Source organism: Pteropus medius, unplaced genomic scaffold (assembly GCF_902729225.1).
Source record: "Pteropus medius unplaced genomic scaffold, Ma_sr-lr_union100, whole genome shotgun sequence".
NCBI classification, from domain to species: domain Eukaryota; kingdom Metazoa; phylum Chordata; class Mammalia; order Chiroptera; family Pteropodidae; genus Pteropus; species Pteropus medius.
In genome coordinates, this window is record NW_024346667.1 from 5870853 (window position 1) to 5890136 (window position 19284).

The 19284-nt window shown below is 51.0% G+C and overlaps 1 protein-coding gene across 1 annotated transcript in view; it reads right to left on the reverse strand.

Moving 5' to 3' along the window:
• Positions 1-10824: 10824 nt before the first annotated feature.
• FHDC1 (FH2 domain containing 1) overlaps positions 10825-19284 on the reverse strand; it is a 34758-nt gene continuing 26298 nt past the window's right edge. Inside the window, 2 exon segments of the mRNA XM_039875936.1 lie at positions 10825-15189; positions 17125-17289. Coding sequence (XP_039731870.1) covers positions 13147-15189; positions 17125-17289 — 2208 coding nt within the window. The 3' untranslated portion in view covers positions 10825-13146.

The following is a 19284-nucleotide window of genomic DNA, read 5'->3' on the forward strand; positions in this document are numbered from 1 at the left end:
GGTTCACTTCTAGGAGAGAGAAACCACAAGGTTCCCCTGTTCTGGCCTGTGAGCACAGGTGCCAAGGGGAAGTGCCCTGGCCAGGGCTGCGCCTCAGAGGTGTCAGCCTGCCACTTCCCTCCTGAGGACAGGGACAGCCAGGGAGCCGGGGCGGCCTTTCCTGGGGTCTTGGTGGGGCAGGGACATGTCTTTCATCCTCCAAGGCTGATAATTTCCCCACAGCCCTTTCTCTTGCATGTAGAAAACTTCGCTGACTTTGAGGCAGCGGCCCCTACTCCACAGGGGAGATGTCTTTTGGCTCAAAAGGGCCCACCCACTGGCTCCTGAGATGATTCAGTTCTTCTCTGGACACCCGCGGCCACGAATTTATGCAAATGTATGAACTCCTACAGGGCAGATTTGCTCCTGCCACTCCCCTGCTTGCCATCGCTGCCCCCAGTCCATGTGGCCCCTTTGAGCTGTACCCCGCTTGTACCCTTTTGGTCTCTCCCACATCCCCTACCCTTGCCGCCTCATTTCCTTGCTCCCTAGACATGTTACACTCTTCTCGGCCTTGAACCTCATGCTCCGAAAACAGATGCTCGCTGACCACACTGTGCTGCTCTGACTCAGGCCTTTGCACAGGACGCCCTGCTCAGAGGCCTTTCGTCCACTGCTTTCTTGACAAAATTTGACCCCAGCCATCACCAAATCGATGCTGCCACTTAACCACTCACTCTTCTCTGCTTCCAATGTCCTGAATGACAACTTGTTTTTTTTTTAACTCATCTCTGTGCATTATAATACTACCCCCATTATAATCATTATGTATCCCCTACTGGACAGTGACCTTGAGAGTTTCTCTAGACCAGATCCTCGCACAGGGTCAGGCACACAGTGACGCTCAATAAAAGGGAAAGGAAGAGTGGAAAGAAAAGAGAGGATGGTACCAGGTTAGTTGCTAAACTTGAAGTCAAAAGCTTTTCTAAGGCAAAAGCATCTGAGGTCAGAGCGGGGTCTAGGATAAGGCAGGCAGCCCCTGAGAGCGAGGCCTCCTCACATTTTGTGCCCAGGGTGCCTCTCTTCCCTCACCCTCATTCCGGCCCTGCCGAGGCTTCCTGCGTATCCCTCACAGCCCAAGTTCACTCACTGATTTATAAGTCCAATGGCCGCTTGCTGGGCAGCTACCACCTTAACTCTGCCTTAGGCATGGGGCATAATACAGCTGTGAGGGAGAAATACACCATGTCCGCCCTTGGAGAACTCACAGTCTAGGAGGAGAGAAGACAATCAAAGAGTAAATCAAATCGCCTTTAATTACAAACCATGGTGTGGGCTGTAAAGGAAGGGGATACGTGGCTCGCAAAAGCAGAGCTAATCAATGAAAGATGTGCCTTCCCCAGAGAAGCGGATCCAGAGCCAGAGCCAGACACCTCGGCCAAACAGCGCTGCCGTCCAGTGGGCCCCTCTCCAGCCCGGCCTCTCCAGCACCCTGCAGCTGTTTCCTCTGTCCCCACCTCCAGGCAGTCTGGCAGTACCTAGCGACAGAGACTACACGCAGACTGTATGAGGCAGAAGTTCCCAAGGAACTCTCTCTGAGGTCCTTAAGGGGACGTGTGTGGAAATGTCCCCTGTGGCGCCGTGTGTGGTAATGTGTGCGAGTGAGCTAGGTGTCCATCAATAGGGGAGCAGGTAAGAACACCGTGGCGGCCACATACTAAGGTATTCTGTGCATCCGTAAGAATTAATAAGCTAGATGCACACATAGCGGCGGGAAAGGATCATAAAACAGAGTGTGGAGTGAAGAAATAGAACGGGATTCACAGTACGCTATCGCTTCTGTAAATTAAAAACACACATCCAAAACAATGATGCATATTTCACAAGGATAAAACCTAGATAGAGACACACACGTATCTAGAAGAGATACCAAATACATTATGGTGGATGCCTACGGAGGACAGGGGTAATGGAAGTGGAGATTACAGATGGGGGCAAATAAAATAATAACCAGCATGAAAGGGCTTTGCGTAGGCCGATGATAATTGTGCGCCAAGGGCTGGGTATGGTCAGCTTTATTCTCTACTCCTATGGTCCAACACAGAACAAGACAGAATAAAAGCAACCAACCAACCAGTAAAAACCCTGCCTGAGGACACTTCACGGGGGTATGGCAATTTCACTCCATATTTTTCAGGGGCTGTAGACATTATTCTAACCCAATTTCCCTACTGTCAGGGTGAGAAACCCAAGGCCCAGAAGAGGTGTGCGAGCTGCCCGGTTGTACAGATTCTTCGTGGCGAGATGCAGGTTCTAGGCCCCAGCCGGCACTCTGTGTCCCACTCCCTGTCTGGTTCCATTTTCTGACTCCTCTGCCCCACTCCCGGCCAGCGTTTGTTTAAAGGGCTTGGCCGTGTTTATGTTGGCACATGGGCGCCCGGTCCGAAGTAATCCACTGGTGTTAACTGGCCCTTCCTGCGTAGAATTCAAGGTGAAAAACTCAGAGTGAGCTGGGAGGCTCAGGTACTACTTTATCTTTGTTGTTTAGTGTTTTTTTCTCTTTCCAGGACAACGGCTTCAAAGCTCAGATGAGCTCATCGACTCACCTGGGCAGGTAAGTGCAGAACCTGGACAAGGCTTTAATGGGAGTGAATCCTGTTTGGAGGAAATGATATCACTGCGGTGCCAAGGGCGGGAGGAGCGAGTCTCTGAAGGACCCCTGTTTCCCACAGCCCATTCAGCATGCTCTCTGCCCCTGGCATGTCCAGAAGCCCCTGCACAGTGTGGGTATCATGCGGTGACGTCAACAGTTTCGCTGGAACCCACAGACCCATAAAACTGCAGACGAGAAAATTGAACAGGGTATTAACGTGGGCAGTTGGTGGAGGTTTATGACAGTAACGTTCCTGAGAGATACAGATGAACGGTAAATGGGAGGGAGCCTCCTGTAGGAGCAGCCTTTGTGAGGAGCTTATGCCAGTGACGCCTCCAAATCGTGTGTGGCCCCGCTTTTACTATTCGACCACAATATAGACACACAGGGAAAACCGCATATAGCATAAGGATTCCACATACCCATAAAATCAATGCCCTGAGCAAATCGCAGAACATTCCCAGACGGCAGAAGCCCTGCATGTCCCTTTCAAGTCACTGACTGCCCACCAGAGTCACCACATGCTGACTTCTAACAGCATAGGTGACTTATGTGTTCCCCATTTTAACCCCAACAGCAACAGGGTCTGTAGGTGTCAGCAGATAGAAACCCTGTGCTAATTGATTAAAGCCCTTCAAAAATAGTAGGTCCCTTGACCCCAGTTCTCTAGTGGGATAGGCAGGTGACAGGCAGCTTTCCCATTCTGGGGCTGCTGAGGCACAAGAAGAACTAAGTGACTTAAGGAGTCTCGAGGTCCCACAGTGAGTAAGCAGAGACCCGGCCTCTCGGGATGCTCGGGCTTGAGATGTGACATAGGTGTCTGGGACAAACTTCTGGCATGTTCCTCTAAGAGGCCACAGTGGTGACACACTTCAGAGCATTAAAGAGGTATTGAATTGTGGGAAACAGCCAAACATTGTAGTCACATGTGAGACGCAATGATCTGGTATGCTCATATCACTCTAGAATTTCTTTAGAAATTCCTTTGGAGCCAGTCGATAAGCAATAGTTCTTTTATCCTGTGGCTTATCACATTGTGATGATCACATTGTGATGAAAGACAGGTAACGAGCCTGTTTGGCTACCTACCATTTTTCTCACACGTGGGGCCATCACAAAACAGAGACCTAACCAATTTTCACTAAGCATACAGGAAATATTAGAGAATAGAGATTATTCTCTAATAATCCTACTTATCATTTACTGAGTACCTTCTATGCACCAGGATATAAAATAGTTTTAATAAAAATCCCAAAGGGTAGGCATAATTTCCCCCATTATACAGTTGAGAAACTGAGACTCAGATGGGAAGTGACTAACCCAGTTAGCAGAGTTGGTATTTGAACCAGGTCTGTCCAGCTCCAAAGCCCACACTCTCACCCAGCAGTCTTCACAAGTCCTCGGAAAGACGCTGCAGGACAATCCCAAAGACCAGAGATGGGTGGGCTCTTGGAGCCCATTCTGCGGAGATGAGTGAGGCTCTGGTGTAAGGCGGGAGTGGATGGAGCAGAAGCGGGGGCTACGACGCGACCCGCATCTCTAAGATTCTTGCCCCAAAACATACTATTAGAATCAAAGAACGTCAGCTCTGGTGGAAACTTGGAGGGCTTGGAGCCCCACCTCTCCTGGAGGAATGAGGAAACGAACATTTAGAAAGGGTATATAACTAGCCCAAGGATGCCCAGGGCAGGACAAGGAAGTCTCTGCTCTGCCCTCGACATCTGGCTGCCTCCTTTCTCTGTCTTGCCCTCCTTGTAGCCAGGATGTCAGGTTTTATGTGGGCAGAGGACGCACCCCCCAGGTGGTCTCATGGGGGCGTGTCAGGGAGGAGTACGCTGGGCTGTGGAGACAGAGCCTCCCGCTCCTCATGCTGGTGGGGGTCTGGGTTGACCTTGAGGGAGACTCCAGGCACGGCGCGACCTGTTGGCCTTTCCCTAAACCAACGCTGAGCTTGCTGCTGTGTACAGACCACCGTCCCTTCACATAAATGCTGGGAAACATCTTCCTGGAGAAAGGAAGTCAGGAGTCAGGGAGGGAGGGAATCCCCTGAAGACTTTGGCCTCAAAGGTGAGATCATGGGTTTTGGAAGCAAATGCATTTTATAGATCCAATAAATTAGACACGACCTGCGATTTATGTGCTGTCAGGTGTCATGGAGCCCTGCCTTGCTTACTCCACTGGAGGAAAAAGCGGAAACAGGGGCGAAGCTGGGTTCAGTGACTTATCCAAGGTCACCCAGCCTGATAGGGACAGAGTAGAAGTGAGGACATACTGCACTGAGTCAGTGGGCTGCTGTGGAGCCTGCTGGCCTCCCTGCCCGACCACATTGGTCTCTGAAGCCTTCTTGGCAAGCCAGCCCACATCACTCGGCCCACTGAGAAGTTGCCGGGTAGGGCTCTGACCTAGAATAGCAATAATTCCAAATACTTATACTGTCCTAATTAGTCATTTAACCCTCAAAACTGCTCTAAGGTTACATAAGACCGTGATTCCCAAGCAGAGATAGATGTTAAGCACTTTGCTCAAGGTCACAGAGCCAGTCAATAGCAGAGCAGGCAGTTGCCGAGCTGCCGGTGGAGCGCAGGCACTCAGCCCGTTTATCTCCCCAACATCCTCTGAAAAGTGTTGGGACCCTTTGCAAATCAGGGATGCCGAGGTCATGTTTGAAATGCCCAATGGCTGCTTCTCCCTACTCTCACCGCCCAAAGGTGTGGTTTAGGGTGTCCAGGGCAAGTGAATGCAGCTCTGTAGTGGGGCTTTGGCCACCCCAGAAGAAGCTGCCTCTCAATGGGCATGAGGGTTTGCGGGGTGGCCATGAGGTTCCCATTTCTCTCAATGTAAAGTATAGGCCCAGTGCCTTCAATTGGGAGCCCTGGGTGCCACCACCTTCTCCTGCCTAGGCCAAGCAGGCAGAGGCAGAGAGACCTTCAGTGAGGAGGGGTGGTGGGTAGTGGTCTTGAATCACATGTTCCCCTAAGACACAGGTCCCTGACTCCTCCTCTCACCCATTCGATTCTGTCAGCTCACACGTGCTGAGCTCCTACTTAGTACTGGCCCTTGCTGGTCCTGGAGGGCTCCATAGATGACACAACACCCCTCCCCCTCCCCATACATGCACCCCGAGGAGGCCACAGCCTAGTTCAGGAGTCAAACAACCACGACCAGTTGACCGACTGTTCTACGAGGCAGGTAGAGATCAGCATTTATAACCCCACGGGGTCTGAGAGTTCAGGGAGGGAAAGTTCAATTCCCAAAGCAAAGGTCAGAGGAGAGTTGATGGAGGGAAGGAAGTACTCAGTCTGAGCCTGGAGGGCGGGTGGGCTTCCAAGGAGCTGCTACACGACACGGGCCTGGGCACCCCGTCTTAGAATCCCTGCCAGACTCAGAGCTTTGCGGAATCGCAAGCTTTTCCTTAACTCCCACCGAAATCCTGTCATTAGGTGACTGTCCTCGTGTTCTGGAGCCCTGCCATATGGACAAAACCAAGAGGAAGAAACAGATGCTGTCCATGGCTCCAGTGGGCCCGACGCCCAGGAAGCATTCAGTGAGGGACATGAGGAGGATGACCGGCATGAAGCTTCTTCTCCGGATTCTTCAAGGCATAGCTGAGCCTCCCAGAGGTGACCCCTACTAGAGAAAGTAGCCTGCGGGGGTTACTGGATCAACTCAGCCAGAGTCAGGGCAGTCATTTCACAGGTTCAGAGTCATTTCACAGATGGAAACGACCTGGAGGCTCCAGCCCAGGGAGGTGGATGAGCAGCTTCGGTGTATACTTCCCTGTCCTTGGTGATTTATCTCCATTTTGCTTTGGAACAACACAGAAGAAAATGAATCCCACCACCAGGCTTTCATCGTCCCTTTTTCAGTTTAAACTGCCTTGGTGGCCTCATCCTCAAGTGCTCAGACCTTGGCTGTCCTGGTCGTTTTCCTCTGTCATGCTCCAGCTCATCAAGATTTCTTCTGCGAGGTGTCCCAGGGCTGCGGACAGTGTCTAGATGTGGACTAACCAGCTGGACCTCATACTACTCCACGAATATGACCAAAATGGTGCTTTAAGTAGCCACGTGAGACCACTGGCTCACACGCTTCCTTTTCGCCTCTCCCGGAATGAATTCCTCCACTGAAAAGTGGGGATGACATGTTCTGGGTCACTGGGAGGGTGGGTGTGTGCTGAGTAACTTTCTGCAAAGTCGTGAGCTTCTTGGGAGAAAAAGCGCTAGCCAGAATTCAACCCATTATGAGCTGGTTGAGAACAGCAGGACTCAGGAAAAGGCTGAGAGCATTGGGCACTTCGTCCGGCTGCTTATCTAGTGACTCTTGCTTCTCTTGTATTGGAGTCCAACCTGGACTGGGAGTAGGAGGCCTTGTGTGGGTGGGGAGTCCGTTCTGCTGTCTTTCATTAGTGGCAAGAAGCCTGCCCTGCAGGCAGCCCACCTCTTCCTTCTCCTCCCTGGGGATGAGTCAGCTGATGGGAACCACTGGTGCCCTGGGAAAGAGGAAAATACAGCTGACCAGGGAGGCTGGCGTCTCCGTTCAGCCTCAGATGAATGGAGGCACTGTTCTTTCTGCTGGGGCAACTTCCAAAGCTGAACCATCATTCGAATCCAAACATAGCTCCAACCCCTCTCCTGCATTTCCCAGACTAGCAAAATGGTTGTCCCTGAACATGGCAAGATTTGTCCAGATTCTCTCAGCAGCTCTCTGGGTCTGACGGGGAGCTGTTTCCTGCACGAAGTGGTGAAAAGTGAATTAATCTGTGCTGACAGCTTTGGAAAGCACCCGGCCTCAGTCTTCCTCCCAGGGAGTGCTTCCACACTCGATAACAGCAAGCAGGCAGCGTTCCAGAGTCCCTTCTTCTGCGGGCATTTGGAACACCTCACGTGAGCCTGCACATTGCATCCAGCACTGAGTCAGCACCCTGGAGAGCTGCACCCCACCCCCTTCCTAACTGATGAGGTCAGCACAGATGCTGGCCTGCCTGGCCCCAGAACACAGCCAGTAGGCAAAGCTCCCAAGAACTGAGTTGAAGTCATGCTTGTGAATGCTGTGGAAAGCTCCAGAACCCAAGAGGCCCAGGGAACAAGGCTCCAAACATCAGCTTTGCTGACAAAATCACATTTGTGGGCACTCAGATGGGTGTGACGTTATTTAGCACTTATTCGCAAATTGCTTCATAGGCACGAATTGCAATCTTCCTAAAGGGCAGCCATTGCAAGACTCACGAAGTGTCACTTCCTATGTTCCCCTGATGCCATTGTTCTGGAAGCTCTGATGCTACATTACCAAGAGCTCCAGACTCAAGGGAGTGGCCAAGTATATGATTAGAGGTGCTTCTGTTTTAGGGTCCAAGTTAGACCACTTGCTCAGGGACTACTCAGGCAGCTCTGCCTCTACTCACGCGCTGAGGTCAGAGTCAATGTCTCTCTTCACTTGCCCAGGAGGAAACACACCTGTTGCCCGACAGAGGCTCGGAGAGGAGCTCAGCCCCGAAGACAGCTCACAAGCCCCACATCAGACCCCAGCCCTCTGGCCTCTCTCCAGCCCACTGTTTCTCTACAGCAGGGTGAAGAATGAACCCCTGGGAAACTGTTTAAAATGCAAATTTTAAAGTCCCACCAGAAAGATTTTGACTTGGCACAGATTTGGGGTGGAAGTCTTGGGTGATTCTGCTACACACTGAAGCACTCCCCATTATGGGAACGTGGGGGCCATTATGTGCTCCCATCCGGTCAGAGGTCAGGGCAGCGTGGAGAGCTCACCTCCAGCAGGGAACGTCCAGCTGCCACTGAACTAACCCACTGGCCCAGCTCCCAGCTGTCCTTGGCTCATGAGGCCGTGGTTCTGGCTACACAGGTGGCCTCCCCACAACCCTGCCATCTTCTCACTGGTTATCAGGAGGCTAAGGGAGTGTGGCAGATCCAGCTTTCCTCCTGGAAATTCGAAAGCCAAGGTCATACACCTTTCTGTTGGGCCAATGTGCTATTCAGAAGAACAGATGACAAGTAGTCTCTGATAGAGAAATGGCCTACATTCATTGGAGTTGGTCTGGGAGATGGGAGCCCCTGTGTCTGACCTCAAGAGCAGAGAGGTCTCTTCTTATCTAGCAGTGGGCAGTGAACACCACTGGGGTCCTGAGGCTGCAGTGCCACAGCCTCTACTTGATGTCTTGAAGTAGGAGAGGAATGTTCCTGGCACCCTGGCATGTTGCTCTAGAAACACTACTACAGGTGAGGTTCTCTTCTGTAGAAACGTTGGCACCATAGTCCACCCAAGGATGGACTCGATAGGTTTCCAATGGCTATTGAGGAAACCTACCTGTAATGCGTGACGTAGTTGCTCTGGGAAAATGCATTCTGAACTCTTTAAGTCTAATTGCGAGCAAACTTGGGGAACGTCATTCGTCTGTGAATTAGGGACTGCTTGTATGACTAAGACCTTAACTCTCTCTGAGGAGACCAAGGCAAAGCCGAGGCCCTGATTCCAAAGGCTGGGCTTGAATGTGCCCATGGGACCTCAAGCAGAGTCCTCAATGAAAGGCTCAGCCACCTTTGTTCCACAGGCCACCCGTCGGGTCGTGCCAGGCTCCTGGTGGGCTCTCGGTCAAGGTCCCATGAATGAGTAGACTGTGAGGGCTGCCTGGGGCCATGACCTTCTCTGCAGTGGAGTCCAACTGTCCTACCTACCAACCAGGAAGCCAAAGCCTCACTGCAGAGCTCTGGCCTGGAAGACAGAAAAGCCATTATCTTCAACTACAAGAATGCTACTTTTGTCTTCGCTGAGGTGATCCAGTGAGCCATGGAACATTTTACTGGAAGATGTTTGCAGATGAACCCCCCACCCCCACCCACCCAGGGAAAGGTTGCTCTGGGTTGTTTCCAGCCCTGCCACAGATTCGGTCTCAGCTATGCCTTGATACCCCATTGATGCTGAATAGGGTGACTTAGCAAGGCCCACTGTTTTGTTTGTGTTCAGGGCCAAAATAATTTTAAGAAGTACTTAGTGACCAGATGCAATGTCCTTTACTCAAATTTGATGCTTATAAGTGTTTGAGGACAAAGAAAAAATCTCTCTTCTTTTTTTTTTTTTGTGGGAAGAACTGGAGCATGAAGCAAGACTATAATTAAGAGTTATGTTTAAGTTTCAATAGAAAATTCTGTGAAATTGCAAAATGTCATCATTGCCAGATGAGAGAAGATGAAGGGATTCCATGTCCTTAGAGGCAGAAGTTGGTTTTCACACTTTGGAAGTTTGAATTAAGAGTTCTACCAAACTGTTCCTGAGCTTCTCACCATAACACATAAATCTGCAGAATCCGGAATGAACAATTAGGAAACCGTAACCCCTTAACCTTCGCGTGTATCTTCGGAAGAGTGGAACACAGGGCCCTTGTGAAAGCTATAAATAAAAGGGTAAAAGGGATACTACTTGAAACCTACTGTGAAAATTAAAGGCCTTTTTTTGGGTTTAAGTCAGTAACCCCTGGTGCAGCAGGGTCGAAGGTATAGAGAAGGGTCCTGTGTCCTGAACTGCTCTTAATAGGCAAAACCAGGCTCTAAATGTCACAGCACAAGCAGCAACTCACAACGAGGCCAACATCTGCCAGAGCCCAACCCAGGAGTATTCCTCTAACCCCCTCACGGATCAAGCAGGAGAGCAGCCAGGACTAAAACTTGATATGAAACCTCAAGGCATCTTACACACAACTCCCCCTTCCTTTCAAATAAGCACCAAACCTGCATTTGAAACAAAACCCCACCTTCCTCCCTCCCTGCTCATTCTTGAGGCAGCACAGAGGTGAGCTGTGATTTCCCCATACAGTCCTGAGCCAAAACACATGAGGACACACAGCAGCAGATCCAGACTTGCCGGTCCCACAGAGATTGCGCAAAGCTTGGCCTCGAATGTGGAATAATGTGAGTGTGTACGAGGTGCTGCACATTCCGATGGCCTGTGTGTCAGATGCATGCCTGCATTCCCACAGGTCTGGCACAAGGCCCGCTCTCAGCCCTCGGTTACATACAGGTTGGTTCTGGACTACCAAGAAGACACACAAACAGCCTAATTTTGGCTTTTGACCCTTTTGAGTACAAAATTCCTGTATTCTAAACCTCCCATACCTCCTGCATCCTGCCTCTAAGAACACACACACACACACACACACACACACACACACACACACACACAGTTAAGTTGAGGATAAAACACAATCCCATAAACAGGAACTTTATTAAACTACATTACACAAAAGAACATATAAATGGACCTTTAAATACATTCAGTTCATCTTAAACAATTTTAGATAGAAACGTATGTACATTTCTCCATCATTTACTTAAATTATTTTTTCCAAGCTTACTACCGATAAAAGGTAATAGAATGATCACCTGCTAGCACAGATGCAAACACAGAAGTTGTCCACAGGGCTAAGAAAATAAAACACCACTTCTCAGGAAACTCAGTTTCTTAGATTTCAAAGCAACCACCATTTTGGAGGTGCTTTCTCCTGAGCAGGGTTTAGGGGAGGCCTCTGCTGTAGAGATGCTGGGGGCTGGTTCTGAGGAGCTGATTCCAGGGCAGAGATGGGTGCCTGGTTGTTTGTGATGACTCAGACCCTTGGAGCTAGAAGGGCCTCTGGAGACCACCACCAAGGCCACGCCTCCACTTCTGCAGACTGGGAAAGAGGCTTAGGGAGAGGGTGTGAATTGCTGAAGTGATCTAGCATCAGCAGTGGAGCAGGGACTTGGACTCTGGTTCCTAGGGTCCCACCTAAGAGTCTCGACCCTGTCACTATCCTCAAATCCACAAATTTTCAACCTCTTTCATCCATTTCCCACCCACCCATGGGCTCTATGCTTTGAACGTTGTCTGCATGGTTAAATATATGACTTCTCAGGCTTTTTGAGATGGTGAAAAACAGCTCAGGACTCCCATTAACCATCTCTATGGAGCACCGGAAATACCTATTCGGGGCTATTTTTACAAGAGGTTTTGTGGTAAGGTGACTTAGTTCTTCAACCACCAAGTTTATCCTTTCAATTTAGCTGACTTATGGAAGTTGAATTTCCAATTAATTTGGACAGAAGGCAACATTGTGCAGGAGGGAGACTGTAATACATTTGTTGGATCTAAAATGAGGTTTCACTAATAAGTGACCAAAAGTGGAAATAAAAGGGGGGGCAATTTTTAAAAAACAAAAAAGCTCCAAGAATTCTCCCATTTCCCAATTAATCTCAGAGAGAAATAGTGAAGTGGGCACAGAGTAGAAGTCTGTTTTCCAAGCTCACTACCGAGAAAAGGTAATAGAACAATCACCCTTTCTTTTGACTGAAGACTTTTCTTCAAAATTTTCCTGATATAAATCCTTCTAAAAGTAATTTCATTTTTTTGGTCTGTTTTTAAAAACTCGACTTAGTTTTTGTCAGGATTTCAAAACCACTGTACCAAAGAACAGACGTCAACATTTCAAAGTATCATTGTCGAGAGAGATGAGACAGAGATAGAGAGACTCCAGGCTCCAGGCCACATTAGAAAAGACGGAAGGGCTGGGAACAGGCAGAGAGAGAAGACAGAGGGAGAAGAATGGGAGGCGGAAGGGTTTTTCTCTTCCCTGTAACGAGCGTGATCACGAGTCATAGCAGCCTTCACTCCGTTTTATAACAGACACACAAATGGGAAACGCGGGACGGGAAAGGTGTGCTCAGCTGAACAGCCCCTGATGCCTTTCCATCAAGATGTGGCACTTCGAAATTCTGGAAGATCCAGCCTTCTCCCAGGGGCTTCCGCCAGTCTACAGGGAGGCTCACCCTGCAACCGTGTGTCCCCTGTCCCCCCACGTCCTACTGCCCCCGGCGCCCGCCCTGCACACATAGGAGCACCAATTTCTGTCCACCAGGCTGACTTCCCTCCTGCTCACATGCAAACTCTCACCCAAAGTCACACAGGGAGAGGTGAGCGAGGCAGAAAGTCTTCAAGGACATGGTGCCAACCACAGTCCACCAAGGGCTAGTGAAGTCCAGTTGCCAGCAATGGACGGCGGGTGGGCAGGTAGAACCCTGAGGCCAGGGAATGCAAGAAGATAAAAATATCTGCACGTGAAGCGGTTTTCCTTCTGTCCGCCACCCCACCGGAGGCCTTCACTCGGCCGAAGGAACCAACTAAAACATTGAGATTTTATAATAAAAAAATAAGTCTTTGATATATAAAAACTGGCCAAAATTCCTTTTTACTCATCACGTAGGAATGTCATCTTTCACACCCGAGTCTGTCACGGGGTCTTTGTTTTGGGAGAGAGGGTTTGCTTGCACACACCTCCAGGGTGTGTATGGGAGTTGCCAGCCCATCACGGGTCAATGTGGACTGGACAGGGGAATCGGCATAGCAGGCTGCAGTCCACAGGCCTCTCAGACTGTACCTTCAATGACATGAGCTTGACGTGGAACAGACATTCAGCGTTGGCTTTTCACAGCGGTCAGTCCTCATGGCAACCCCAGGAGGTGAGAGAGGACAGGCAGCCATCACTTCCATAAGGGATTAAGGATTTTCCCGAGGGTGGTTCGACTGGAGTCTTTCAGTCTGACCGAGGCCCTTTCTCCAGTCCCTCTGCCTTTCAGAGGGGACTCTGTGTTGGCACCCGGGCCCTCAGGAGACTCTGGACACTTTTTGGGGGCCCGGGCACTGCCAGCCCGCCGAAGGGTGCCGCTGTCCTTGGGGACTGCATCCTCAGGGCCCCCCTTCACCCTTAGCTGCCTCTGAGAGGCTGCCCGAGTGAGGCTGGGGGCTTTGGTCACGGGAGGGCAATCTGTTCTCATGCACCGAGATGAGGAGGCCACTGTGTTTCGGGCAAAGCTTGGAACCTGGGGTGCGACACGGGGGACGCTGGGGGCCGGTGGGGGCTTGGGCTCTTCTTCAGGGCTCTGGGGGCCCTGGGAGTTGGAGCGGCAGAACTTATTTTCCTCGAGTTTCTGTCTGGGGACATTCCGGAGGGGCTTGGCACTGGGCTTCTTGAGGGAGCCCTTGTGCTGCAGGGCGGGCTCCTTCCCCGGCCGCGCGCTGCCAGAGCCGACCCTCGCTCGCGGCCTCTGCTCCTCGGTCACCGGGGCCACCGCCCCGGCCCCCCTCGAGGACCTCCCAGGAGATGTGTCCGAGGCACCCCTCACCGAGCTCCGGCGCGACCACGGCGCATCTTCGCCGCTGGGGGGTTCCCGAGGGGGCTGCTTCCAGCCGCCTGAGCCCCCTCTGCTGGCCCTGGAGATGGGCACCACTTTGCGCATGCTCTCGCTCTCCGAGGTGGTCAGGGTCCGCACGGGCTTAGGCACCGCCCCCTGGCCCCTTGGGAGAGTCCCCGACTTGGGGGCCCCCTGGGATGCCTCTTTGAGGGAGCTTCTCTTTGGTGCTATCATATCCTTCCCTTTGGCAGGTCTGTCCCTGGAATGACCACCCTTGCAGCTGGGCCCGCTCTTCGTGGAGGCGGAAGCAGGGGCCTCCCCAGGGGAGCTGGAGGCAGGGTTAAAGGACACTTGGTTGCCGCCTGTCTCTCCAGCCCCAGAGGACACAGAGCCGTCCCCTTCGCCCCCTTCCCCTGTCTCCCCACCGCCAGGCCTGGAGTCAGTTCCCTCTGAACAGTCCAAGGTCAGCGAGCAGTCAGTGGTGTCGGAGATGTAGAACGGAGGCCCAGTATCTTTGTTCTCAGGGTCGCTGCTGGGCTCACCGGGGGCAGCCCCATCACTCTCCAGGGCTGGGCTGAGACTCTCCTGGGCACCTCCATCCACAGGTGTCAGGCTGCCATTGCCAGGGCCAGTGCCAAGGGGCTGCAGGCTCCCATCCACCAGAGATGTCAGGTCCACTGGGCCAAAGTCATTCAGGGTCACCTGGGGTACCTCCTGAGGGCCCTTGCAACACTGGAGGTCGAACTGGGCCAGCCCAGTCACTAGCTCATGCTCCTTAATCCCCAGAGCCAACGGTGAGAGTGGAGGGGACCAGGCAGGCCCCAGGCCCACAGGCTCGCTGTTCCTCTTCCGGAGCATGCTGAGCCCGCTGCGCCGAGCTCGGAGCAAAACTGGGGCAGGTTCCTCGGGCTGTGGGGCTGGGAGCTGGCCCTGCCGAGCGGAGGGTGGGTCAGGGGTTCCCTCCTGGCCCTCAGAGGCCTGAGGTCTGTGTGTGTGGCTGCAGTCCTGGTCCCTTGGCTCTCCAGTCTCCATCCAAGCCACCGTGGCCCGGGCCTGCCGGGGGCTGCTCCAGGGCAAGCTGTTGAACTTGGGCTCCTCGGGGCTGCCGGTGGAACTCTCCAGGAAGGTCAGCAGCTCCCGGTCAGCGGAGGTGCCCAGGGAGAGGCGGGAGCGGCGTGTGTTGGGGGGTCGGTAGGAGGGGCTGATGGGCCTGGGGTGCAGGAAAGGGGGCAGATCCTCTGCACCCTTCTTGGTCAGCAGCTCTACATCGTTCTCACTGCTGCTTCGGCCAAATCCCACAAGCTCCCCAGCCGCCCAGGACCGGCGTTTCTGCTCCAGCTCCTTCAGCCGCTGCAGCCGCCTCAGCTCCTGTACCTCCCGGTCGTGGTTGTCCTGAACGAGGGGTGAAGAGAAGCCCGAAGATGCATGAGACACGTGGTACCCCTGTGCAGTTCCAGAGCCATCTACCCTCAGATCCCACGTACATGCACGGAGGAGACACCTGGGTCATGAGCGTCACTGAGACTGTGTGCACAGAGGGCTGGGGTCTTCCGAAGCTACGCGGAGATGACCGGAGGAGCGTATTAGGCCTGACCTCAGAAGTCTAAGGTCATCCGATCCCTGGGCCCAACTTCCAGCTTTCTAGTCAAGGCATTGTCCCCTCAGCGTGGACTGTGATTCCACACGCGCCTGTGACCTCAACTACAAGGAAACCTAACTTGGTTCTCAGCGGGGCAAGACAGAAGGGACTTCCAGGAGAGGGCTACTCGGGCAGTGGCAGAGCGAAAAAAGCTACGGGTGGTAAGAGAGAGGCTGAAATAGTATCTGTGTTGCACACACACACACTCCTGTGCAGTACGTTCTATTTAACGAGGATGCATAAATGTACACCTAAGATATTAAGAAAGGCCTTTCAAATCTCTGTCCTGACTCTCCCCTGGTAAAGAAACACCAGAAATGCCAGGTGTCTCTGTCCCTTATGCCCTATGCCCTTCTCACAGTCAGAGAGAGGATTTGCCTTACAAATCCTTCACCTTCCACCCTGCTCCAAGTACCCAGCCCTCCCTCAACGAAATGGAACCAGGACAAGCGCACACTCCAAACGCACTTTACCGCCTGGCTGTGCTCCCTAAATATATTCATGTCATGTAAATAGATGGATCTCACAACCCAAATCTGTTATCTGTAGCACTTTTTACTTAAAAATTAATTTCCTCCAACAGTAGATGTGTCCGTCCAAGCTTCCTTGAGGCTCTGGCTCTGGCTAGCCACCTGTGGTGGGGGTGGGGCCAGCTCCCGGCTCTCAGGGCAGCTGGGCTGACAGCATCACACAGGTGGCCTCGAGGGCCTACAGAATTCTGAGTGGGAGTGAGGCCTCAGAAAGAGCCAATTTGGCATCTACCATCCACCACCGCCACCTTCCCCTGCTGAGCTCACTGCTCGGACAAGGCAGAGTAAATGTGGCCAGAGGCTGAGCCTCTTCCCTTAGCTGCACAGAGGAAGAATCAGTTGAGAATTCAAGGAACTCTGGACTACCACTTAGGGCTATAGAGAAATCTGACAGTCCCTTAAAGAAATTTAGCTATGGACAAATCTGCTTTTAAAATACGGAGGAAGAGAAGACACAGAAATATTTTCTCATCCCCACTGAAAATGAAAGGAGGTGAGTTGTTGTTTTTAACCCAGGTTAAAGTTTTATCTGCAAAGCCAAGCAACCCAGAGTTTTCTGGCTTCAGCCAATGACTCAGAGATTATCGGAACTGCTGGCTGAAGGGCAAGGTCTGCTCAGACAGCAGCGTGCTCCCTGGGTATCTGAGAATTCCAAAGCCTGCTCTAGGGGAGGACAGCATGGCTCCCAAGATGCCAACCCCCTGGCAATGGCTACAGCACTCGAAACAGTTGAGAGAAGGCCTTCCAATCAACCCACCACGACACAGGTCTACTGGAAGAGGATATTATTCTCTCCTGGAGAGGGGGGTGAGAAAGACATCTGGGATCTTCAAAGAGACTTTCTACTATTGTGACTGCCATCATAAATAAACCTTACTAAGAAAACGCTTTTAGGGCATTAAAGCGAGTGTTGGAATGAGCAGCAAATTTGTAGAGGTGGCCAAATGCTCGATGATGCTACGGAAGCGCTCGGGGCTGGGATGGCAGAGCCACGTCCCACTAATCCCCAACGGGAGACCGGTGATGCTGCCTGGGCCTGAATTTCCTGAAACCCCAGAAACGCTGAGCCATCGTTCTGCCATGAGCAGAGGGCCAGGTCTGGAAGAAGGAAAATGAAAATCCACATAACTCAGAAAACGGAGGTGCCATCAGCCGTACCTTAACCGCTTTGTTGAATTTGATACAAAAGTCTCTAAATATCTGAAGGCATTCGTCCAACTTCATGGTTTCTTTGTCTTCACAGAAAAAATCTATAAGGGTGTGGGCCTCCTCTTGGAGCTCTTGTTTCCAATGCTCCAGTTCCATCAGCTTCTCCACGGCAAACTGCGGGGAGACAAACAAGCACACACTGAAGAGAACAGCCGGCTGACGAGGCGCTCGGCGTCCGTCTGGAGCCCAGGGAAGACGCGCTTCTGGCTTCAGTTTCAGGTCTCGGGAAAGGAAGGTTTATTTTAAGGCCAATGCGCTCAGAGCCAAAAGGAAAATAATTCAACCCAAACAAAACCTTTGGGAAGAAAGGTGAACTCCTGTGTGAGGTCTGGAAGCAACAAAACAGACTGAAGACCCTTAATGTGTAGAATGCCACGAACAAGGTGTTCGCCTTTAATATCGCTGGAAAAATGACATAGGTGTACAGTTGGTTTTTATTAAGGAAGACCCATTCTGTATCTGTTCTTCCTTCTCTTAAAATTGAGTTTTATACCGGCCAAGAGCTTATTGTAGGGTCCCAGAAATCACCTGTTCTACTGACGAGTTGTCCTGTTAACAAGGAGTGTAAACTTAATCCCAAATGAGCTATGTCAGGGTCAGTGTCACCCCCACAGGACTGAAGTTCTCATGCCTAGATGGAGGCCCCAGCCAGGTGCTTATCTAATCAGCTGGGGATGCTTCATCCACAGTCCATGCCATTTAGTAGTTTGGGGGCAGACTTGGCATTAAAATCTTATTAAAACACCCCAGGAAATTCTGATGGGTACCCATGGTTAGAAATTACAGCTCTATACAATACATCCTCTTCTTAATTTTCTCCTAATTCTTCTAGGACAAAGTCTCTGAGGCCTCAATAAACAAATGGGACTGAAAGAAGCTTGCTTTCTCCCAGTGAGCTCCGACCCTTTCGGGATGGGGCTCTGCCAGGGCTACGGGGCACAGACACACTTCCCTGACAGGGATCCCACTGAAGCCTCATGTGGCTTTCTTTTTCACTAGGCAACAAGGCTCATATGAAGAAGGAATGTGTGGAGTGTATTACTTTATGAAATCACGCATATCATGGTTTTTTAAAGAAGGCTGATAGTTAAGAAACTTCTTTTTGAGTGGGGTACAGATCTAGGAAATGGGGAAGTTACAGGTTGCCTAGCCCCGAGGAGTCAAATCATTGCTCGAACACGCTACAGGACCTAAGGAGAAATTCCAAGAAGACAAGTCACCTCCCATGCACTCCAATACATTCTCCCCCTTAGAAGCCCTTTTCTCGCACCAAGCATATTTAAGAGGTAGCAGGAAACCAAAACTATTTAGGAGACCGAATACCAGAGAAAGTAACCCTCTGAGTCAGCAGCCCAAGGCAGTGTGTGCATTCACGTTGTATTTTCCTTTACGGAGAGAAGGGTATTAATGAAAGGATAAATCTTTGCCTGCCATTCTTCCACAGAAGGAAAGATGGATTCCAGCCAAGAATGGCTCGACTGCAGAAAAAACAGGACTCGTGACAAGAATCTACAGAGGAGCCTACCCCACCTCGTATGTCTCATCATTAGGGTCCACGGGCACTGTGAGGGGACTGGGAAGGAATAAGTTTCATGCATTTAAAAGTAATCCTTAGGACTTGGGAAAGAAATATTCTGAACATGGATCCGACAAGTCACCGCACTCAGAGTTATTTACCAAAAGTTATTTTTTTGAACCCTGCCCACACAATTAGGCCCACAAACTAAAAACAAAGCCACAATGGCAAAGTGTGAATGACAACAGATTAGCAGTTGTCTACTGTAGCAAATTCAACTTTCTATCTCTAACATGCCTGCTACTGACCAAAGTTCCAAACAAATTTACTTGTATTTCTCACTTGAAGGATCAAAATACTAAAACAGATCTGTAAAACTAAGTTCTTGTCATTTTTCCGCTCAAACACCTTCAGTGGTTCCCCATGGTTTAGAGTACAAAGTCCAAAGTTTTCAGACTGGCATTCGGAGCCTCTTCCTGGCCTGACCATAACCTACTTTAAAAAATTTTATCTCTCCTATTTAAAAGAAATTGAATTTACCAGAGAAAAATAAATAGCTGGGTGGGACATTTTCTTTATAGAGATAAAAACGA